The sequence below is a fragment of the Micropterus salmoides genome, unplaced genomic scaffold (assembly GCF_014851395.1).
Source record: "Micropterus salmoides isolate LMB-PRFRI ecotype aquatic unplaced genomic scaffold, ASM1485139v1 Ms_hic_scaffold_15, whole genome shotgun sequence".
Classification (NCBI taxonomy): Eukaryota; Metazoa; Chordata; class Actinopteri; order Centrarchiformes; family Centrarchidae; genus Micropterus; species Micropterus salmoides.
In genome coordinates this window covers 31,113,519-31,132,376 of record NW_024040596.1, presented here as the reverse complement: position 1 = coordinate 31,132,376, position 18,858 = coordinate 31,113,519, and the positions used below count along the sequence as shown (strand labels likewise).

The window sequence follows — 18,858 nt, the reverse complement described above, 5'->3', positions numbered from 1 at the left end:
GGCGAACTATGTAAGGCCTCAAGAAATCAAGCTTCTCCCTAAGCATCTTTTGCTGGACAGTGCTGACCCTCTCGGGATGCCACAACACCCTCCCGTACTGAGTCCGGAGCGATCTTGATCTTCTCTCAACATCAGAAACTAGGAAGGTAAATATACAGCAGTAATAAAGAAGAAGCAGCTAAAGGTAAACCTTAAACGTCAGTTGTAAAAACCCTTAACCTACCCCTGTTGAATGTGAAAGGATCTTCTTATATATTGCACAGTGTACAATGTAAATGTAATTTAATATTCTGTCGGCCAATTCCTGTTCCATAAATACAAACCTGAGTTCACCTCGGGTTCATGCCTGTGCATGCATATAGCGACACAAACTGAACGCAGCATCACCACCGTGCTTGAAGTTCACAATCTATCTTCCAGACTTACCAGGCTTTCCGATGGACATCGCGAACTCGCTCCACAGCTTTGTCTTCAAATCCTTGTCGTAGTAAGAATCCACCGAGGAATTAAAAAGGCAGTCATGTCTGCGCCAGAAATCTATCAGCATGTTGTCCATTGTAGGTCCCCAGTGTGGCCCCCGAATCTGACCTCGAAAGTGTGTCATAGTCTGTGGCCAAAACTCCCGTTATCTATTTTGTCTGCCTCTCACGGATTGTGTTCCGCTTCTTCTGTAGTTCTGCTTCACCCCGGATGGGATGAAAATGGACAGGACGCTTACTGCCACCAACTGATCTGGAGTGAGGACTGGACATTTTTTAAAATTAAATTCTGTCCAACATTTATTTATTTATATGAATATAAACATAATTTATGTTGATGTTCTTTTTTGATTATGGTGATTATTTATTATTAAAGGTTTCTGCTTTTGTTATAGCCAAGTAATAAGCTAACTGTATTTTTGATAACTAGCCTATATCATGTGTTGTAAAATAGTATTAAATATAAATAGGCCTACACCATAAATTATTGTAATAAATCTTGGCTTTTGTGTCCATTTAAATTATTTTATTATTTATTTCTGTTTGATCTTTAATACAGTTTAGTCGCAAAATACTATGGTATATTTTAAATGTTTGAAGATACGCCTACTGTTTTATTTATTTATTTTATTTTTAATATTTTTTTTAACACACACACGTGTACTGTTTTATTTATTCATTTTATTTAAATTTTTAATATTTATATTTTATTTTTTAATGCAAACACACATATGATTTGATTACTTTACGTTTTAATTACTTGAAATTATGGGGTTGATTGTTGTTATGTAGTATATATGATGCTTTGACAATAATGTTGTTACACATTCATGCCAATAAAGCTAATTTGAATTGAATTGAATTGAGAGAGAGAGAGAGAGCGAGAGAGCGAGAGAGAGCGAGAGAGCGAGAGAGCGAGAGAGCGAGAGAGAGAGAGAGAGAGAGAGAGATAGAGAGATAGAGATAGAGAGCGAGATAGAGAGAGATAGAGAGAGAGAGCGAGATAGAGAGAGATAGAGAGAGAGAGCGAGAGAGAGAGAGCGAGAGGGAGAGAGAGAGAGAGAGAGAGAGAGAGAGAGAGCGAGAGAGAGAGAGAGAGAGAGAGAGAGAGAGAGAGAGAGAGAGAGAGAGAGAGAGAGAGAGAGAGAGAGAGAGAGAGAGAGAGAGAGAGAGAGAGAGAGAGAGCGAGAGAGAGAGCGAGAGGGAGAGAGAGAGAGAGAGAGCGAGAGAGAGAGAGAGAGAGAGAGAGCGAGAGAGAGAGAGTTAGTTCATGGTTGAGGTCATGTAAACTGATGCCGTCCCCTCTGGATGATTGACAGCCGCACAGCCCTGCCTGTGGTGCCTGCGTCGCTCTGCCCGGCCTCCGCCATCTTGCCTCTCCCTGCCTGCCAGAAGCCGAGTGCGGAAGTGCAAACAGCACTGTGCGGGCTCAGCGTTCCGCCTGTGGACGGCTTGCCATTTCTTCCAGCCGACACAGCCTGCTTTCCAACAAATTAAACTGTTTCTAAGGAGCAACGACCAGGGGAGAGATGGCTGGACGGTTACCGGCGTGTGTTGTCGACTGCGGCACAGGGTAAGCTGTTCAAACCGGACCGCCGTGCAGACATGGGGCTCGGGTGTCACCGAGAGGCTGAGTACGGGTAGGGACTGTCAGTGTCAGCAGCAGCAACAGCAGCCGCAACTGGGTGTGTGTGTCTGTGTATATGAGGGCAGCTAGCCAGTGAGCTAATATGCTAACTGTGACATAGTACTGCATTCCTAAATAAGCCCAGTTGAGTTGTTCTGTAGTGCACAGTCACCGTTTATTTTTCATGTTCGTTTTCCTGCTTGTCTGCCAGTTTCACCATTAGCGGGGTTTCATCACTACACTGTGCTTTCCTCCTGTTGAAGGGATTTCGCTGCAAAGAAGCCAGCTACTGTAACGTTAACGTTATGCTTTTGCAACACCGAAACCTGACCGAGGCAACCCGCTTCACAGCTGGTTTCATTCATTTGGGACTGGCAGGCCGTTATTGCCTGTTTAGTCTAACGTTATCTGTTAATTTACCACATTCCTCGCAGTGATATGTGTCCCGTGAAGATAATCGCAACTTTAGCTAGCGCGATTTATGAATCTTTTTACTAGTTAGTCCGGATTTGAGCAGGCGCACTGCTACTTCCTATTCAGCCTACACTTCCTCATTCACGCTTTTTAGTCCATATATGGTCGTTTCTCGGCATCCCAGCAGACTTTTTTGATTAACTTCTCTAATTTGTTTTTGCCTGGCTACTTATTGTTTTCCCTACCAAACTGTCTCATCTGCATTGACCTAACAAGAATCTGCCTGTTAGAGAATGTTTTAAAGGGCAGACAAAATAATACGGTTAGATCTTCTCCTCCCGTGGCAGTGTTTGCATTGATCGGTGTGCATACCCTCTTTCCTGCTTTTGGTATCAGGTAGATGGTACCTCTGATTGCTTTTTTTTTTTTTTCTTTTCAGAGAGGGGTTTAAATCATGTAAGACATTTGAAAGATATACTCAAGTTATTAACATTTCTTTTTAACAGTTTGTTTTACTGTATCCACATAAACCCTCATAGTCATTGTATCCTTTGGTATGAATTCTCACTTTGAGGAAGAGAAATGTCTCCAATGCGGATATGCACATTTGCTCAAATAACAGTATTCCACATGAGAGGTGTGCTCAGTTAGTTGAGGGGGGCTAAAAGTGGTTTGCATTGCTCTCATGTAGAGGCTTGAACTCATCACTCCTCACACAGTGCATACCTCCCCACTCATCCCCCCCTCCCTTCAGGCTGTTAACCAGTCTGCTGCTTCTGATCTGCACTGGGACAGCAAAAGAAAGTGCAGCTGAGAATTATGTTAGCCTGCGCTAGTTTTTACTAATCAAGCAGATGGCTTCTACTTGCTGGCCAAGCCTTACAGTCATAACACATATGTTTCATCATCACTGACTAGGGGACTTAATCTGCAGAAATGACGCTTGGTCATAAAGTCACAGTTTAGGTTGAGAACTGGTTCATGATTAGTTGTTTTTAGGCATGGAAAGTTTAACATGCTAATGGCTTTGCAGCTGACGGTGCCAGCTATCTGCAGATGTTGTGGAGTTCCACAGCTGTCTCTGATTCATGCTCAGGATATCCAAACAGTGACAACTTCACTTCCTTTTAAACATCAACCTTCTGATCCGCCTGTCTGCTATTATTAGTATAGACTATAGCATCCAGATTTGGGTATAATTTTGGTCAGGTTGTCTTTTGTGGAAAACTAACAAATCAAAGCTCCGGTAGCAGGAAACAAATCTCAGGTGTTGCAGCTTTTAGTTTGGTCGAAAGGGTTAGGTGGGGCTGGGTGGAGTCATTCTTCATCTGTTCTAAGCAAACACTTTCATAATATACGGCTGCAATCATTAACAGGCCTCAGTCAGCACGGGTGTAAATTAAAAGTAAAGAAGACATATAATATAGACAACAGGCTTTCTGTTATCATTTACCTAAACATAAATGCTTCATTGAGCTAAAGAAAACAAGAGTTCAACAAAAGACGCTGACATATTCATACATATTCACCACCTATGGTTTACTCCGGTAGTTCAGCTGCTTCTTTGGCTCAGCTCAAGCTGTCCTGTGCAATGATGTCCACCATCAGACGTGTGCTGGCTTGTCAAGGCAGGTTGAGGTAGACAAGCTGGGACTGTTCTGTGGTATGAAGGTGTTCAGAGTAGGCTGCTGCATTTTGTTGCTGTCGGCCCGTGTTGTTGTTACTGTCATGAGGCAGCTGTTATTTCTGAAGGCCAGTCCATCCTCTTTTATTTTTATTTTAAATTTTTTAGTGCCAATGGTTATATGTTGACAGTAAGAACACACCATTCATAACGCTGATAATAATGACTGTGATGACATTGAGAGTAAAAACACACTGATGCATTTTGTGTTGAAACAAATCATTAAGTTGCACAAGAGTTTTTCATGACAAGCATTGTCCATCTGATCAGTTATCAGTGTGCTGAGCATTTATCAGCTTTCTAGCTGAAAATACATAGCTGCTTGTGGGGTTCATTTAAAATGGTGAGACTGAATCAAAGGGGACATTTTCAGACTGTAAAACTAAAACAGTGAGCTGAAAGATGCTAAAACAACTTTAAGGCAACTGCAGTGTTGGGAGATAATTCTCTGTGGGTTTGTCATTAAGAGTGACCTGACCGCTTTCACAGTAAAACATCTTGGATTAGTGTAGCTTTAAGTTGTGGATGCAGTATGTTGACCATATAAGCTCTTTAATCGTTTGGGCTTTTATCTGACCCTCTTACCTGAAGTGACCTGAACTGTTCAGTCTCAGCTGACTGTTACCTTCAGCCTAAACCTAAAGAGTTGGTGTAGTGTTATAGAAAAAATTTCAACAAGTCAATCCATATTTCTCTCAACATATGAGTTGTGTGTTCTTGTGCCGATTTTCAAATAATTAACAGCGCATCAACACTTTAAAAAAATTTAAAGTATCATAAACCTTGCAAAGAGGTTGGTCCAAAATGTGTGTCAACTACTTGTATTTCATCAATGAGCAGTGTAGTAGCAGTCACCGAACCCTGCATACAGCCATGTGTCAAGCCCAGATACATGAGATACAGCAAGGTGTTACAAAACAAATTGAAAAACATTGTGCTATTATTTATAGTAGCCTAATACTGCACATAGTGGTCCTGCCAACTGTTCCCCTGTGTTTTCTACTGTATTTGAACATGATCTGTTACGTGTTCCCGTTGTGTTCTTTCTCCTGGCTCTACCTTTTTAAAAAAACAACATTGGCAGCTCTGTTGGTTTTTCAGTGTGCTTGACAGATATGTGAAGTTGCCAGATTAGATTATATAACTTTATTCACACACCGCGCTATATTTTCAGCTCCCAACAAACCAAAAGCCACTCAGTTGAAGCAGAAAGAACAGGTAGTGGTGGGCGTGTGCTCGCTGTCGAATGTCTGTCAGTTCATGTCAGATGAGGGAGATGTTATTTGACACAAAAAAGCAGGACATAAATCTCGGTTGGGAGTTTCTGTCCATCGGGAAAGCAGACTTTTGTCTTTGTCTTCTAGCTGCTCACACATAGAAAGACGGTACACATGGGCTTTCGAGCCAAGTATGATATTGCAAGCCTTAAAGTCTTTAAAGAAATTTTAGGGGAAATTTACCCATGTTGTGTGGTCATAAAAGAAGATGCATTACACCTGGACTCTCATTGTAGAGGGCTATTTCTTAATAGCATATTTCTACTTCCTTTCTGTATATGTCTGTAAACGTCTATTGATGCCTACATAAAAATAAAATGCACCATTGGCTGTGCCATAGGCAGACTTGTCATGGAAAGAGAAACCTGTGATTGGTTTTTCAGGACAGGAAATGTTAAGTTTGCTTTCATAAACCTTTACAGTTTTCATCTAAAAAAGATTATAGATAGATTGGCATTGGTAACTGTTCTAACTCACATTTTAGCTATTTGAGACCAAAGTTTGCTCATAACATTCCCGGGGTAATTTCTTTGAAAGACTGCTGATGTGGCCCTTCCAGCTTTTATAAAGTTGAATTCAAAGGAGCCACTATTATGACCAGGATGTGGCCTATTATGCCCACAGTGCTTTGGCAGTCATCAGCAGTGTCCTCTATCAGTCCCTTGGGCCTTGTGTGCAGGAAGTATGGGAGTCCTGTCTGGGCCTATACCCCAGTCAGGAATACATCTGGTTAGCATGTGCCCTGCAAAACACCATTTGTAAAGAGCAGGCTGTAAAGTCTAAAGTCTTTGATGCTAAGGCTGAAGGTGTTTTAACCAAATTTTATGTGAGCATGGAGTGGGAATCCAGTCGTAATGATTTTTAGAAACATCTTTTTTTGACATACAACTTCCCTCTTTGGTTTGGTTTTTGCCCGTTTTTTTATTGCATAGAGAAGCAGACAGTAAAGAATGCAGCCATGTTGAGGTCGCAGCTAGTTTATAGGAAGGACAGTCAGTTTATGCAGAAGTGATCTTTTTTTCTAGACAAATATGAATAGTCTTCATTTTCCCAGTGCGACATGAATGGCTCTTTTAATGGCCTCCCATTAGCAAACTCCAGAGCGGCGGCTGCTGCTGCTGGTGCTTTTGGCACCCAACCAACCCGCCTAAGGACAGTGACGCCATTGATCAAAACCATAGCGTAGGAGACAGTGGCCAAAAATAATCTTTACTGAAGTAAACCTTCATGCATACAAATGCAGAGCCAGCAGGTGGTTGGTTTTGTCCAGAACATGCAGCCGCTACAATGAAGTGTGATGCTTTTCTCTTGCAGTTACACCAAACTGGGTTATGCAGGGAACACAGAGCCACAGTTCATCGTTCCATCATGTGAGTATTTCACTGTGCATTGAATTCCCCTCACACCACCCAAGCAACCTCAGTGACCATGGCAACAATGACCATAATGCATTTTTTATAAGAAGAAAATGTTTAGAAAACTTCATTAATTTGTCATCTGTTTTAAAAATCAGAATTTTGCCTCCTTCCTGTTAGCTGAAGTTGTCCCTGTAACACCTATCATGGTTCAAAACCTTAAGGGTCTCTTTCAGCTCCAATTTTCCCCCCAAGTTATAGTTCTTATATATTGTGCACAATACATGTAAAAATGTTTATTCATTCTTGATCATTTCGGCTTATTTACCAGAGTTTATCTCTGTTGCTCTCTATTGAATTCTCTATTTTCTTGTCAGGTATTGCCATCAAAGAGTCTGCCAAGGTCGGAGACCAGGCCCAGCGGAGGATGATGAAGGGGGTGGATGACTTGGATTTCTACATCGGAGATGAAGCAGTAGACAAGCCCTCATATTCCACTAAGGTACGTGACCCTGACTGCTGAACACACCCACAGAAGCAACTGGGAAAGCAATTACCATGTTTGAGATGTTTCAGTTTCTTTAGAGGGCTTTATCCTACATGTAATGCTTTTATAAATGATTTGTAAACAGGAAGCAGCTTAAAGGAGAGACATTTTTCCAAAGAAAAGGCTCAAAGAGGAGAGAGAATTTACCACGTTCACTGTGTGGGAATCAACTCTGTAAACTCATTTCCCTTCAAATAGATCTATACATTTAATGTCAGGCCAACAACAACCTCCAACAAGATGACCCTTTTAAAGCATGTTGATTAGCATTCATGTGGTTAATAGTAAATGGACTATAGTTCCACAGCGCCTTTTATAGTCTTCCAACCACTCAAAGCGCTTTGAGCTACTTGTTACATTCACACACCTTCATACACAGAAAAGAAACCAGTCATTCACACACTGATGCCACAACCTTTCGGGAGCAAAAATGGATTTTGGGATCTTGGCCAAGGACGCTTTGACATGCCGCTCTATGATTGTGTTCAGAAGTTAGGAATTACAGTCTGTTGACACTTACTTTATAATTAGTAGGAACAACTGGGTGAGTTGGACTTGCTGCCTACAGCTATATGGAATAACCGAGAGAGTAGATGAAGACATGACTATATGTGTATGATTAGTGGATGTTCTATGACATGTTCCTGGATATCTGGCACTCCAGGAAAATGAATAAAAAGGTGTAAAAAGTACAGCAGCAGCACACACAAGTAGATATTAGACAACCAATAAACAATTGCTCTGCTCTCTTTAGGTGTCCCAGAAAGGCAGTTCTATATCCCATATAATAATTATAAACTGGTTTTGAAAGTACTATTGTGCTACCAAAAATGTAGAAATACATTTTTAAAAACTCTTATACAACTTATTTAGGCATGAATAAACCTGTGTGTGTGTGTGTGTGTGTGTGTGTGTGTGTGTGCGCGCTGTTTTTCCAAGTTATACTTTCTTCTGCCATCACATGCATTGTTGTAATTAGCTGAACCCTTGCGCCAACAGTGGCCAATCCGTCATGGGATAGTGGAGGACTGGGACCTAATGGAGCGCTTCATGGAGCAGATCATCTTCAAATACCTGAGGGCTGAGCCTGAGGACCACTACTTCCTCCTGGTACATTTTTGCTCAATGTCTGCTTTATTTTCTCAGCGTGAAATTAACATTTCAATTCATGGGCCAAGGGCTAGCAAACTACACAATGTTAACGCTGGTATGCTAGTTAGAGCCAGCCCTTTTACCATACTTTAGCTTTAAAATGTGAATTTGGGATAGAATAACTACACTGTGTGTGTGTGCGCGCGCACCTTTCATTCTCTGTTTGCAGACAGAGCCTCCTCTGAACACACCAGAAAACCGAGAGTACACAGCCGAGATCATGTTCGAGTCCTTCAATGTACCAGGGCTGTACATCGCTGTGCAGGTGAGATATGCTGCCTCCTCTAGTTTATGACAAAGAAACACACTTGATGCCTTCAGATATTTCTCTCATCTGATTTATAATTCTGTTATATATATTCCTTATATCTGCTCAAACTCACTTTTATATTCCTCATCTTATCACATTTTAGGCATGTGTGCTATTTCCTAATGTGACCATGTCACTGTAGTGTAGTAGTATATAGGAATGTGTTACACAGTGACTGTAGCCTCTACATGTGAACACACAGTCAGGATATCATCAGTATGACATTTCTGTGTGTGTGTGTGTGTGCGCGCGCTCCAGGCTGTGCTTGCTCTAGCAGCCTCCTGGACATCCAGACAGGTGGGAGAGAGGACTCTGACAGGCACCGTCATCGACAGCGGAGACGGTGTCACCCACGTCATCCCCGTGGTGAGTTTCCAAATCGACACGCAAATACACACTTCCCCGTTCTTGAAATATCAACATCTATGTGTGAGTGTTCTGCTGGCCATTCAGGAGTTGGGCTACAGGGTTAGCATGTTTAACTTTAAGTAAATGGATTAATTTATTTTGCCAATATGCTTTCACAGAAGTTTTATATTTTATTTATCTCATGTAACATTTCACAGAACTAGGTAGGACTTGTAAACATCCATTCCTCTGTGTTAATTTCTGAGACCGGCATTGACCTTTATTTTGCTTTGTTCAAAACAGCATTTTAGTTGAATTTAATTTTGTGTTTATGCCATTCATTTGTGACTGTTAATAAATAATGACAACACACATTTAACCGTGGTTAGGGGCAGCAGTGTGAAAGAACAGTGTGTAAAGAAGTGTATTGAGGTTTTAAACACTATGTGGACAAGAATAAAGAATTTCCCCCCTTTCCACTATTTCCACCTGTCTACTTGTTCAGTAACAGGATAGTGTTAATGTTTAAAAGTAGGCCACAGCGTTTCAGAGGCTGGAAGGAATTACTCAGTTTTAGGAAATGTGCTTGCAGAATATATTTAGAGGCTGAGTGACTGAATTAGCATGTCTGTAGCTGCTGAACATGCGCAAAAAACATCCAAACATAACACCGTGGGGATATGGAGAAGGGAAAAACGGCAAGCAATAACAAAAATGTTGCACCACATATCTGACATAAGCTCTGTTTCCCTCTCCTCCGGTCTGTCTCTTTCTTTACTCTTCTGTCTCTCTCAGGCTGAAGGGTATGTTATTGGCAGCTGTATAAAGCACATTCCCATCGCAGGACGAGACATCACCTACTTCACCCAGCAGCTCCTGAGGGAGAGGGAGGTGGGCATCCCACCGGAGCAGTCACTGGAGACGGCCAAGGCAGTCAAGGTAGCTCCTCAGCTGTGATTCCCATCTCTCCTCTGCTAGAACTATTGCTATGGACTAGAGTGCCATAAGTTATTCAGGCAGTTCAGCTGGTGTTAACGGCAGTGCTATTGTGTGTTCTCTCTGGCACCCAGCTCTTTCTGGCTGTGGCTATTCTGATGTGGGTGTGTTTGGAATATTCTGCTTAGTGTGTGTGTGTGTGTGTGTGTGTGTCAGACAATTGGCACATGTTATGTGGAGCCTCTGGACAGGATCCACAGACTGATGTCCCAATGATATTATACTGATGAAAAATATCAAACTGTTGAGTAACTACAACCGAACTAGGTCAGTATATGATGTGAAGGAGGGATGGCGCATATAGTAACAGAATACAATACTGAAAATAGAGAAATATCATCAGTTAATACTGGAATGTTTTCAGAATATTATATTGAAGATAGAAATTGCATAAAAGAATTTAAAGTATGTTTAGCTCACTATAAAGTTACTAAACCATACAAGATAATGTTTTAAGTCCTGACATAGATATTATAGAAATGTTATAGTTAGTTATGTGATTTATTGTCCCACACGGATTTACAAGACCCCAAAACATACAGTTGCTGTGGTGAAACATTTGTCAAACATGGACATGACTTCTTAAATTACATTGCAGTCAGACAGAAGCTTTGTCTTCTGTCCCAGGCTCTGCAAACAAAATCTGCCACAACAAAGCTTCGCTTCCTCAAACACGGCTCTAGGTTTTTATCATCGTCCATCTCGAAGACCTCATCACAAAAAAATACCATTTGTACTTTTCTCTTCAGCGACACCACTAAACCAGCAGTGTTTCTACTGTGTACCTGAACTCAACTGTGCACACACAGATCTGTGACTTTGGGCTCAGACATTTCCATCAAACAATATGTAAACGATTTGTTTTTTACCATCTTGGGAAAACAAGTCAATATGTTATCCCTTCGAGTTTATTATGTCTGCAATCCATAAATAAATCGCATCAAATTGCTTAGACAGGGTTTGAAATGATGGGAGTTGAGTACTTTATGTTAGCGTGCTGCTGGTTAATATAACGCACCTCTTGCTGCATTGATGAAAACTATTTGTTGTAACTGGATGGTGTAGGAGACGCATTTGCTTATATTTTAAGATGATGGAGTGAATGTCAGATTTCTGTGCTTAATATCTGTTTGTCTGGAGGCTGAGGATCGCAGTGGTGAACTGTACAGATAAAGTTCTGTTTAACTGAGAGGAGGCTCCTGCAGCTGATGTGCTGGTAGAGGGACAGCCGATAAAGATCGTTCTTCATAATTAGCCTCTACCTTTTCAGTCTTGTTACTAGCAGCTTTGTACATCCAGCCGCTGGTCTTTTGTGACCGTTACAAACTGCTGTAAAACGAAAAGCCATGAAGTGAAATTTGAATATTGAAATAGGTGTTTCTGGAAGTCTGTACTTCTGGCAAATGGGAAAGTCAGACAATATCCATAGGTCTGCTTTTTCTTCTAACTCCAGCTCCTATTACCATAGCGACAGTGATGGACTCGCATTGTTCTTCTTCATTAGGACAGCAGGTGGCACTGTTGGTCTGCCTGTAACATGCAGCGAGTGTCCTTCAAAAACCCACTGCTTTGGTTTTAGTTTGTAATATAGTTTCTGATGATTAACAGCTCCTCAGACTGAGCTCAATCTAAGCTGTAGATGCTCAGAACACAGACAGCAGCACACACTTTAAGAAGAAGAAGTGTAAAAGTTAGGTTTTTGCAGTTTAAGCTTTGTGTTGTCAAACTGATTTGATTTGTTTCCACTATTCCAGGTCACAGATAGATATAACTTTATATTAATGCCATTTGCCTTCCCTCATTGTTGCTCCTTCTGTCAGTCACCACATTTGATTGATTCACCTCAATTCCACACAATTCCTCCATGTTTACTAAACAGCTTGTTAGCCAAGGCTTTGTTCTCAATGTGAAGGACCATTCTTCATTACCCAGAGACAGACAAACAAGAAATAATGTGGATCCAAATAATTAGCATTAGCGTCGAGGGGATGCGCATCGAGCATATTGCATGTCTGGAAATGTTCATTCCACTGCTGTCTGGCATGCAGTGTGGACAACAATCTGCAAATCAAAGTAATGACATGTTGTCTGAATACAGTATACTGTGATGTTCTGCTCATTCATATTCACTGTTACAGAAGCAAAATCAATTACACTCCAAACTGGTGTTAGTTTTCAAATTGAATTTGCGTTTTAACTTTCCAGATAGCAGTACACACAATACTCCAGCGAGGTAAACAACAACATCATTATCACTCTTGCATTAAAACACAATTACCTTATATTACATTTCTTTAGCTGACAGTAAGTGCTTTCAACTATGTGGAGATGATCCAAAAACTGTAAGAATCGCATCAACGCCATCAGATATGCTGAACTTCTTCAAGTGCTACATTTGAAGCATTATCCATCCAAAGCCGTTTGCCCCTTCTGTCAGCCGTCAGGCAAAAACCACTTCACATGTTGATCTTCTCATAAGCTCTCTGTTGTTTTCTACCTTCCTACCTTTCTAGGAGCGGTTCAGCTACGTGTGCCCAGATCTAGTCAAAGAGTTCAGCAAGTACGACACAGACAGCTCCAAGTGGATCAAGCAGTACACCGGCATCAATTCCATCAGCAAGAAGGAGTTCACCATTGATGTGGGCTACGAGCGCTTCCTGGGGCCTGAGATCTTCTTCCACCCAGAGGTTTGGCAGTGCAGTGTGAATCAAAGCATGCAACACCATTCAAGATTTTTGAAGGCTGCAAAGGCCAGACAGGCTGCACGTAATGACCAGCCTTGAATTGAACTAGGGACAGCAGTCCAGCCTTCAAGCATCCCTCAAGTTGCATGTAACTTGCCAGGTTATACCACAGTTTGTGTGGAAAAGTGGTAAAATATGAGAACAAATGTTAAATGTCGATAATATGGAGGCTACAGTGATAACTGCAACAAAGACACTTGATTTTCACACCACATTGTAGGACTTTAATGATGGACCATCGTACATGATTCGTAGTCTGGGATCAGGGCTTCTGTTCGATTCCTCTTTTCAGACAGTTCGGTTTATTATTCCCTCCTGTGATGTTGACAGTTTTGGTCATAAAAATCAAACATGTTTAAAATAATCTAATGAGGATGACAGGCAGTGACTGGATCAGAAGACCGACTGTTAGAATCCTCAAACACTTCACAAAATCTGATTTCACTTCCCGACACCAGCTGGCCCAGACTTGGAACAGACTCGGACCAACTTGGTCCAACCAGGCGTGACGTCAAAGTCATAGTATTTCAGTTGATCGCTCATAATGTGTGTCCACACCTTTACTTAGCTAACCTACCATTTCTCTGCTGTGCGTTTATAGCGTTTATACACACGCTCTCTGACATACAGTAGGTGAGACATTTTGGTGAGTGCTAATTACTTCTGTAGCTTTGGTAAACACTCCTCTTCTTTGTGTACTTCCAGTTTGCCAACCCTGACTTCACCCAGCCAATCTCTGAAGTTGTGGACGAAGTCATTCAGAACTGCCCCATCGATGTCAGACGTCCTCTCTATAAGGTAAGCTGACATTCACCATGACGACAGGATGCCTGTCTGTGATGAGCCAGTGTGAACAGTTGTTTCACAAGCTGCGTCACATTGAGCTCTTTTTTTTCCTGAACTCCTTTGCTCCATTCGACAAGACCTGCTTTGACTATACCTGGAGTTATTACACGCTTTGTTACACCACATTCAGACCCGTCAGTCCATTCAAACGTCTGCTACTTGTGACTTGATTATTTTTGACATACAGTACAGTGAAGTGCGGTTTGTTCATTTTTAAGCAGATTCATCTAAGCAGTCTGACTGCCTTCTTTTCGGTTTGTGTTTCAATGAATGAATTGCTGTGTCTTTGGTAATTAGCTTGGTGGGAGCTTTGTGTTATGTCTTGACTTGCATCGATGATACATATTTTATGACGATGCCCCGCTTGCTGTACATTTTTCCAGACTGAGTCGAGACTGAAATGATGAAAGGACTGAGCGCGATTGATATGTCACTGCGTTTGTCAAGCAGTGTTTCCCATCAGCGATTTGTGCCCATCGCACTTCCCACACACTGTGATGGACTGTTTTCTCAGACTGGCTGGCCAGCAGCCAGTTGCAGGTCTCAAGTGCTAAGTGCTTCTTACAGCTTTGTAATCCCCAAGGTGTAATCATCTTTCCTTCCACAGAACATTGTTCTGTCAGGAGGCTCCACCATGTTCAGGGACTTTGGGCGGCGTCTGCAGAGAGACTTAAAGAGAACGGTTGACGCCCGACTCAAGATGAGTGAGGAGCTGAGTGGAGGCAAGCTTAAGGTGAGAGTACAAATTCATTTATACCCAGCAAAGATCAATACTGCTTGACTAAACACATCGCTTGTGTGAAGAGTGAAAGTGAGATAAAATATCTTTTGTTGGTGCAGATGTATACTTTAATGTAGACGTGTTGATTTCAGTAGCAAATGTATTATGTAGTAACCTAATGGGGTCTTACAGTCTACACTGGAAATGTTTGATCATCAGGGAATAAGTATAGTTAGTTTCTCCTGCTTCCTTAGTCGGTCAGACTGTGAACTCCTGTGGTTCCATCTTGATGAGATGTTAAATGTCACGTGCCCTTCGGCTGAGCTGACTGACATCTGTAAATCCACCTCAGGTATGAGGCAGAAGCAGATGGTGATTGTATCTAATCTAAGTCAAGAAACCAAATAAAAAAAACTGAATTTCTCAAGTCATTTGAGCGGGAACAAGGGGTTCTGTCCCAAAACATCCTGGACAAAGATGAAAACAAAGATTTAAGCATGTGTACGTAAACCACAGATGTCCATATTTAGATGGACATACTGATGTCCATCTAAATTTTAGAACTTAATAACAAATATCCAAGTGCTTCCACTAGAGATTTGCTGTGATATTTTTGTTAAAGTTACACACACTTGCATTACATCTTGAATTATGTGTTGTGCAGAGAGATTATACTCTGTGGTATAGAACATATAATTTGACAATCTGTGAAATATGGGACAGTTTTAAGATTCCACTGCCTTTGAAAGCCCCTTCCATTAAATCCCCTCCACTCTGTCTCATGTCATCCCATTACTATTGCATCTCACAAGGTGGCTGAGTGTAACTGATCCCCAGGTTTTCTTTCTGTCCTCCCTCATCAGCCCAAACCAATCGATGTCCAAGTTATCACTCATCATATGCAGAGATACGCAGTGTGGTTTGGTGGATCAATGTTAGCATCAACTGTAAGTATTTCAAACATGCACCCACACTACTTTACCAGCATGTGCTAGTTATACATTATGACACGAGGATATCTACTTTTATATTCACCAACATGACGGCTTTCATCTTGTGTGACATTGAAGGCGTGCTGTACTTTGTTCAATGCGTATTTACTTCAGTTTATTTCAGTCCTACTGAGTGGAAGTGAATGCTGTGGGTGGTGACATTTTCATTATTCTTTTTTTTTTTTCTCCCTTGATGAGTTATTTTTGTGAGCAAAGCTGAAAATTTTACCAGCAGGAAATATGACTGTGAGCAAAGGTCTGACAGTTGAGTCACAAAAGGCTAATTGATGTTAAAAGTTAACTGAATTGTTCTCAGATGAGAATAATTGCTGTTTTTTCATGTATAAGTGAAATTGTATAATGCTTCATATTAACCGCTTTAAAAATTGTGTTCTTATATATAGGCTTATCCTATCTATAGAAATCCCGTTCATCATCCGCGTCATCTGAGTGGTTTCATTTGTAGATTATTCCACCAAAATGGTTAAACATGTTAGATATTAAAGAACCTGATGTTATCATTCATGACATCGTACAAATGAACATGCTTATGTTATTATTTGCAACTTGGTATTGCCACTTGTTACAATGAAGTTATTTCATTACTTAAAGTCCAACATAAGTCATTAAATTGTAGTGATTTTGTAATGTTGTGATGAAAACATAATGCATCAGAAATGCTCCTCCAGCCTTCAAGCCTCTGAGAGGGCCGGCCTGTGTGCATGTTTGACAGCTGAGCAGGCAGGAGCGTAGAGACACAACGTAAACAAACCTGTGGCGGTGACTGTAGCTTACAAGAACAAGAACTGGAGGTTTGTGTTTGTCGGCATGAAACCCTACCAGTTCAATCAGTCCAGAAGATTAACAACTGCATTAGAAAATATCTGGTTCTTTAAAAAAGATTGGAAAGCTGAGTCCGAAGGTGTGTTTCGGCAAGAAACATAACGGATCTTAAAATACTTAATGTGTGCCGCTAATGAGGACACTGAAAACACAATCAGAAGCTTCGGTTCACTTGTAATTTCTGGGTCACCGACAAAGTGTTTTGATTTAACTGGTGCTTTGAATCATGCCGCTCACTGCCTTTATTTCCGTGGCAACAGCGGTCAAGGCTAATGGGTGTTGTGGTATTTTGACAAAAGTCCTTTTTCGGAAGCGAAGTGGAAAACAAAAACATAAACCTACAGGATCGTCATTACCCAGGAGAGTCCTGTGCTTCTATCTTCACGAACACTGAACACATCATTTAGTGAAAAGATTTTAATGGGAATACAGAATGTGGGGGGGATTTCTTGACCCAGGCCCTTTACAGCGCTGTAAAGATTTCTCCCATTGTGAAAAGTGCTACTTTTCCCAGCAGCTTATTCAAAATAATTAAAATACCCATCATGCCTGAACAAAGAAAAAAAACCACCTGCAGAAAATGGATATGCAAATGTATGCTACTTTTTTTAATGTTGATGTTTTCTGTTTTTTTTTTTCTGTTCATACTCACCTTCACCTCCATTTGCGCTTCCACAGCCTGAGTTCTACCAGGTTTGCCACACCAAAAAGGACTACGAAGAGATCGGGCCAAGCATCTGTCGCCACAACCCCGTGTTTGGAGTCATGTCTTAACTTTGGACCTTCAAAGTCTAACAGTGGTGGGTAGGGGCTGGGCTGGGCTGGGCTGGGCTGGGCTGGGGGGTGGGGGGGGCTGCAGTGATGTTAGGCTGTGTAAAGGACAGGCTCGAGAGGTGGAGGACGACGGTGCTTCTGTGCTTTTTGATTACTTGTTCAGCTATGGCTGTTTGGAACGAGAAGGCGGTCCAGAATATAAAAAGGAAAAAAAAAAAAAAGAAAAGAGGCCAGACCAAACACAGACTGGCTGGAAAATGTATTGTGAATGTTCCTTGATTTCTTTTCTTTCTGTTTCTTTTTTTTTTTTATTTTTATTCTTTTCAAAATGAGGGAAAATGGTTTTATAAGCCAAAACAACTTTAAGAACATTTCTGGATCTGTTGAGCAACATGCAGTGAGTGATAATGAGAAAGCTGATAATAATGATGGTCATTATAAAGATGGTGTTGGTGGAGGCCTAGGATCATGACAAACACTGATATTCATTTCCTGACACCAGAAACAAGAGTCTAGGCAAGATGTGATGACTCTTGAGATCATTGACAACGTTAGAACATATTATTGTCTTGTTTTTTTATTGTCTTCCATTTATTTTCCAGCTTCAAATGCACGTCTGTGTATGACAGTAAGAGCTTGTTTATATTTCATACAGAAGTTTTTTATATGTAAAACTTGGGAAATCAGGGGTTAAAAAAATCATGGATACCAGTATGAGCAAGAGACTGTTTTAACCCACGATGCAGCTTTGATACGGAGTATTTTCTTGAGTTTGAGTAAATGTTCTCCTGTTATTCCCCACATGTGTCATCGCTGTCTGCCCTTTCATTCTTCATACAGGACATTTACTTCACATCTGCTTTTACTTCAGACAAGGTCAGGATTCCGCCTCTGTGATGCAGTCAAAGGAAAGAGAGGGGACTTATTGAGGTTAACTGAAAAAGAACGACTGTCAGACCAGTATTGTTAGACTAGAAGTTTTTTATTATTAAATACCAAATTATTAAAAGAATGGGATTTGTGTATTTAATGCCTTGCAACATTCCAATAAAGGCTCAAATTTGTTTCTAATACTGGAGTCATCTTTCTTCATTTCTGCCCAGTTGTTGATGATTTTTTATTTGGGCTGCATCAAGTTTCACTGTTAAATCAGTTGGCATGGTGACATCGTGACTTTCTCAAATTACAGCTAAACAGTACATTAAAGTGTCTTTCTGGAAATATTTGAGGCGAATAAAAGGCAATACAGTGTCAGAAATTTTGATTCATATTTGATCAGAGCTGCCTTGTATGATTCGTGAGCCTGCATTACTGCAGACTGGACACAGGTCCAGACCTACAACCAATCAGAGCAACGAAACGTGACTTTTCAAAAATGGGCCAGTGACGCTCCTCGGTCAGCTATCGTATCAAATGCCCCATGTAAGATAAACGGTTGTGATTGGCCTGAACGGATCCAGGACAGGTGGAAATCTGTTTGAATGGGCGGGGGTCCAGACGTATCTGCCAGAGCAAAGAAACATTGGCAGATTTGTCTGGTTCCCAGGCTACTGTTCAATTACATTTAATATTTATTAGTTTAAGATCTATTTTAGAGGTGTCGAAACTACAGCCTGCAGGCCATGCACAGCCCAATTGATATGGCCCATGAGTTATTTGGCCAGCTGACTATATTAAAATGCAGTTCCTATTGTATCCTTAGGGCAGCTGCCACAGCTAGCTAATCCAAGGAGCTGTGAATGCACCACT

General features: G+C 41.1%; 1 protein-coding gene across 1 annotated transcript; it reads left to right on the top strand.

The window, feature by feature from the left end:
- The first annotated feature begins 1,746 nt into the window (after nt 1-1,746).
- On the top strand, nt 1,747-18,180 carry LOC119903457 (actin-related protein 3-like). Its single transcript, XM_038719635.1, has 13 exons — nt 1,747-2,052; nt 6,796-6,851; nt 7,214-7,338; nt 8,383-8,493; nt 8,705-8,800; nt 9,104-9,211; nt 9,989-10,132; nt 12,703-12,876; nt 13,639-13,731; nt 14,387-14,512; nt 15,364-15,447; nt 17,014-17,135; nt 17,950-18,180. The coding sequence occupies exons 1-12, from the start codon at nt 2,009-2,011 to the stop codon at nt 17,107-17,109; spliced, it is 1,257 nt and encodes a 418-aa protein (XP_038575563.1). The 5' UTR covers nt 1,747-2,008; the 3' UTR covers nt 17,110-17,135; nt 17,950-18,180.
- Nucleotides 18,181-18,858: the final 678 nt, after the last annotated feature.

Bases quoted from the DNA above. Each gene is read 5' to 3' on its own strand.
- LOC119903457 (XM_038719635.1), top strand. From the start codon at position 2,009: ATGGCTGGACGGTTACCGGCGTGTGTTGTCGACTGCGGCACAGG. The intron at 2,053-6,795 runs GTAAGCTGTTCA...TTTCTCTTGCAG, and splicing joins GTTGTCGACTGCGGCACAGG to TTACACCAAACTGGGTTATG. The intron at 8,494-8,704 runs GTACATTTTTGC...CTCTGTTTGCAG, and splicing joins AGGACCACTACTTCCTCCTG to ACAGAGCCTCCTCTGAACAC.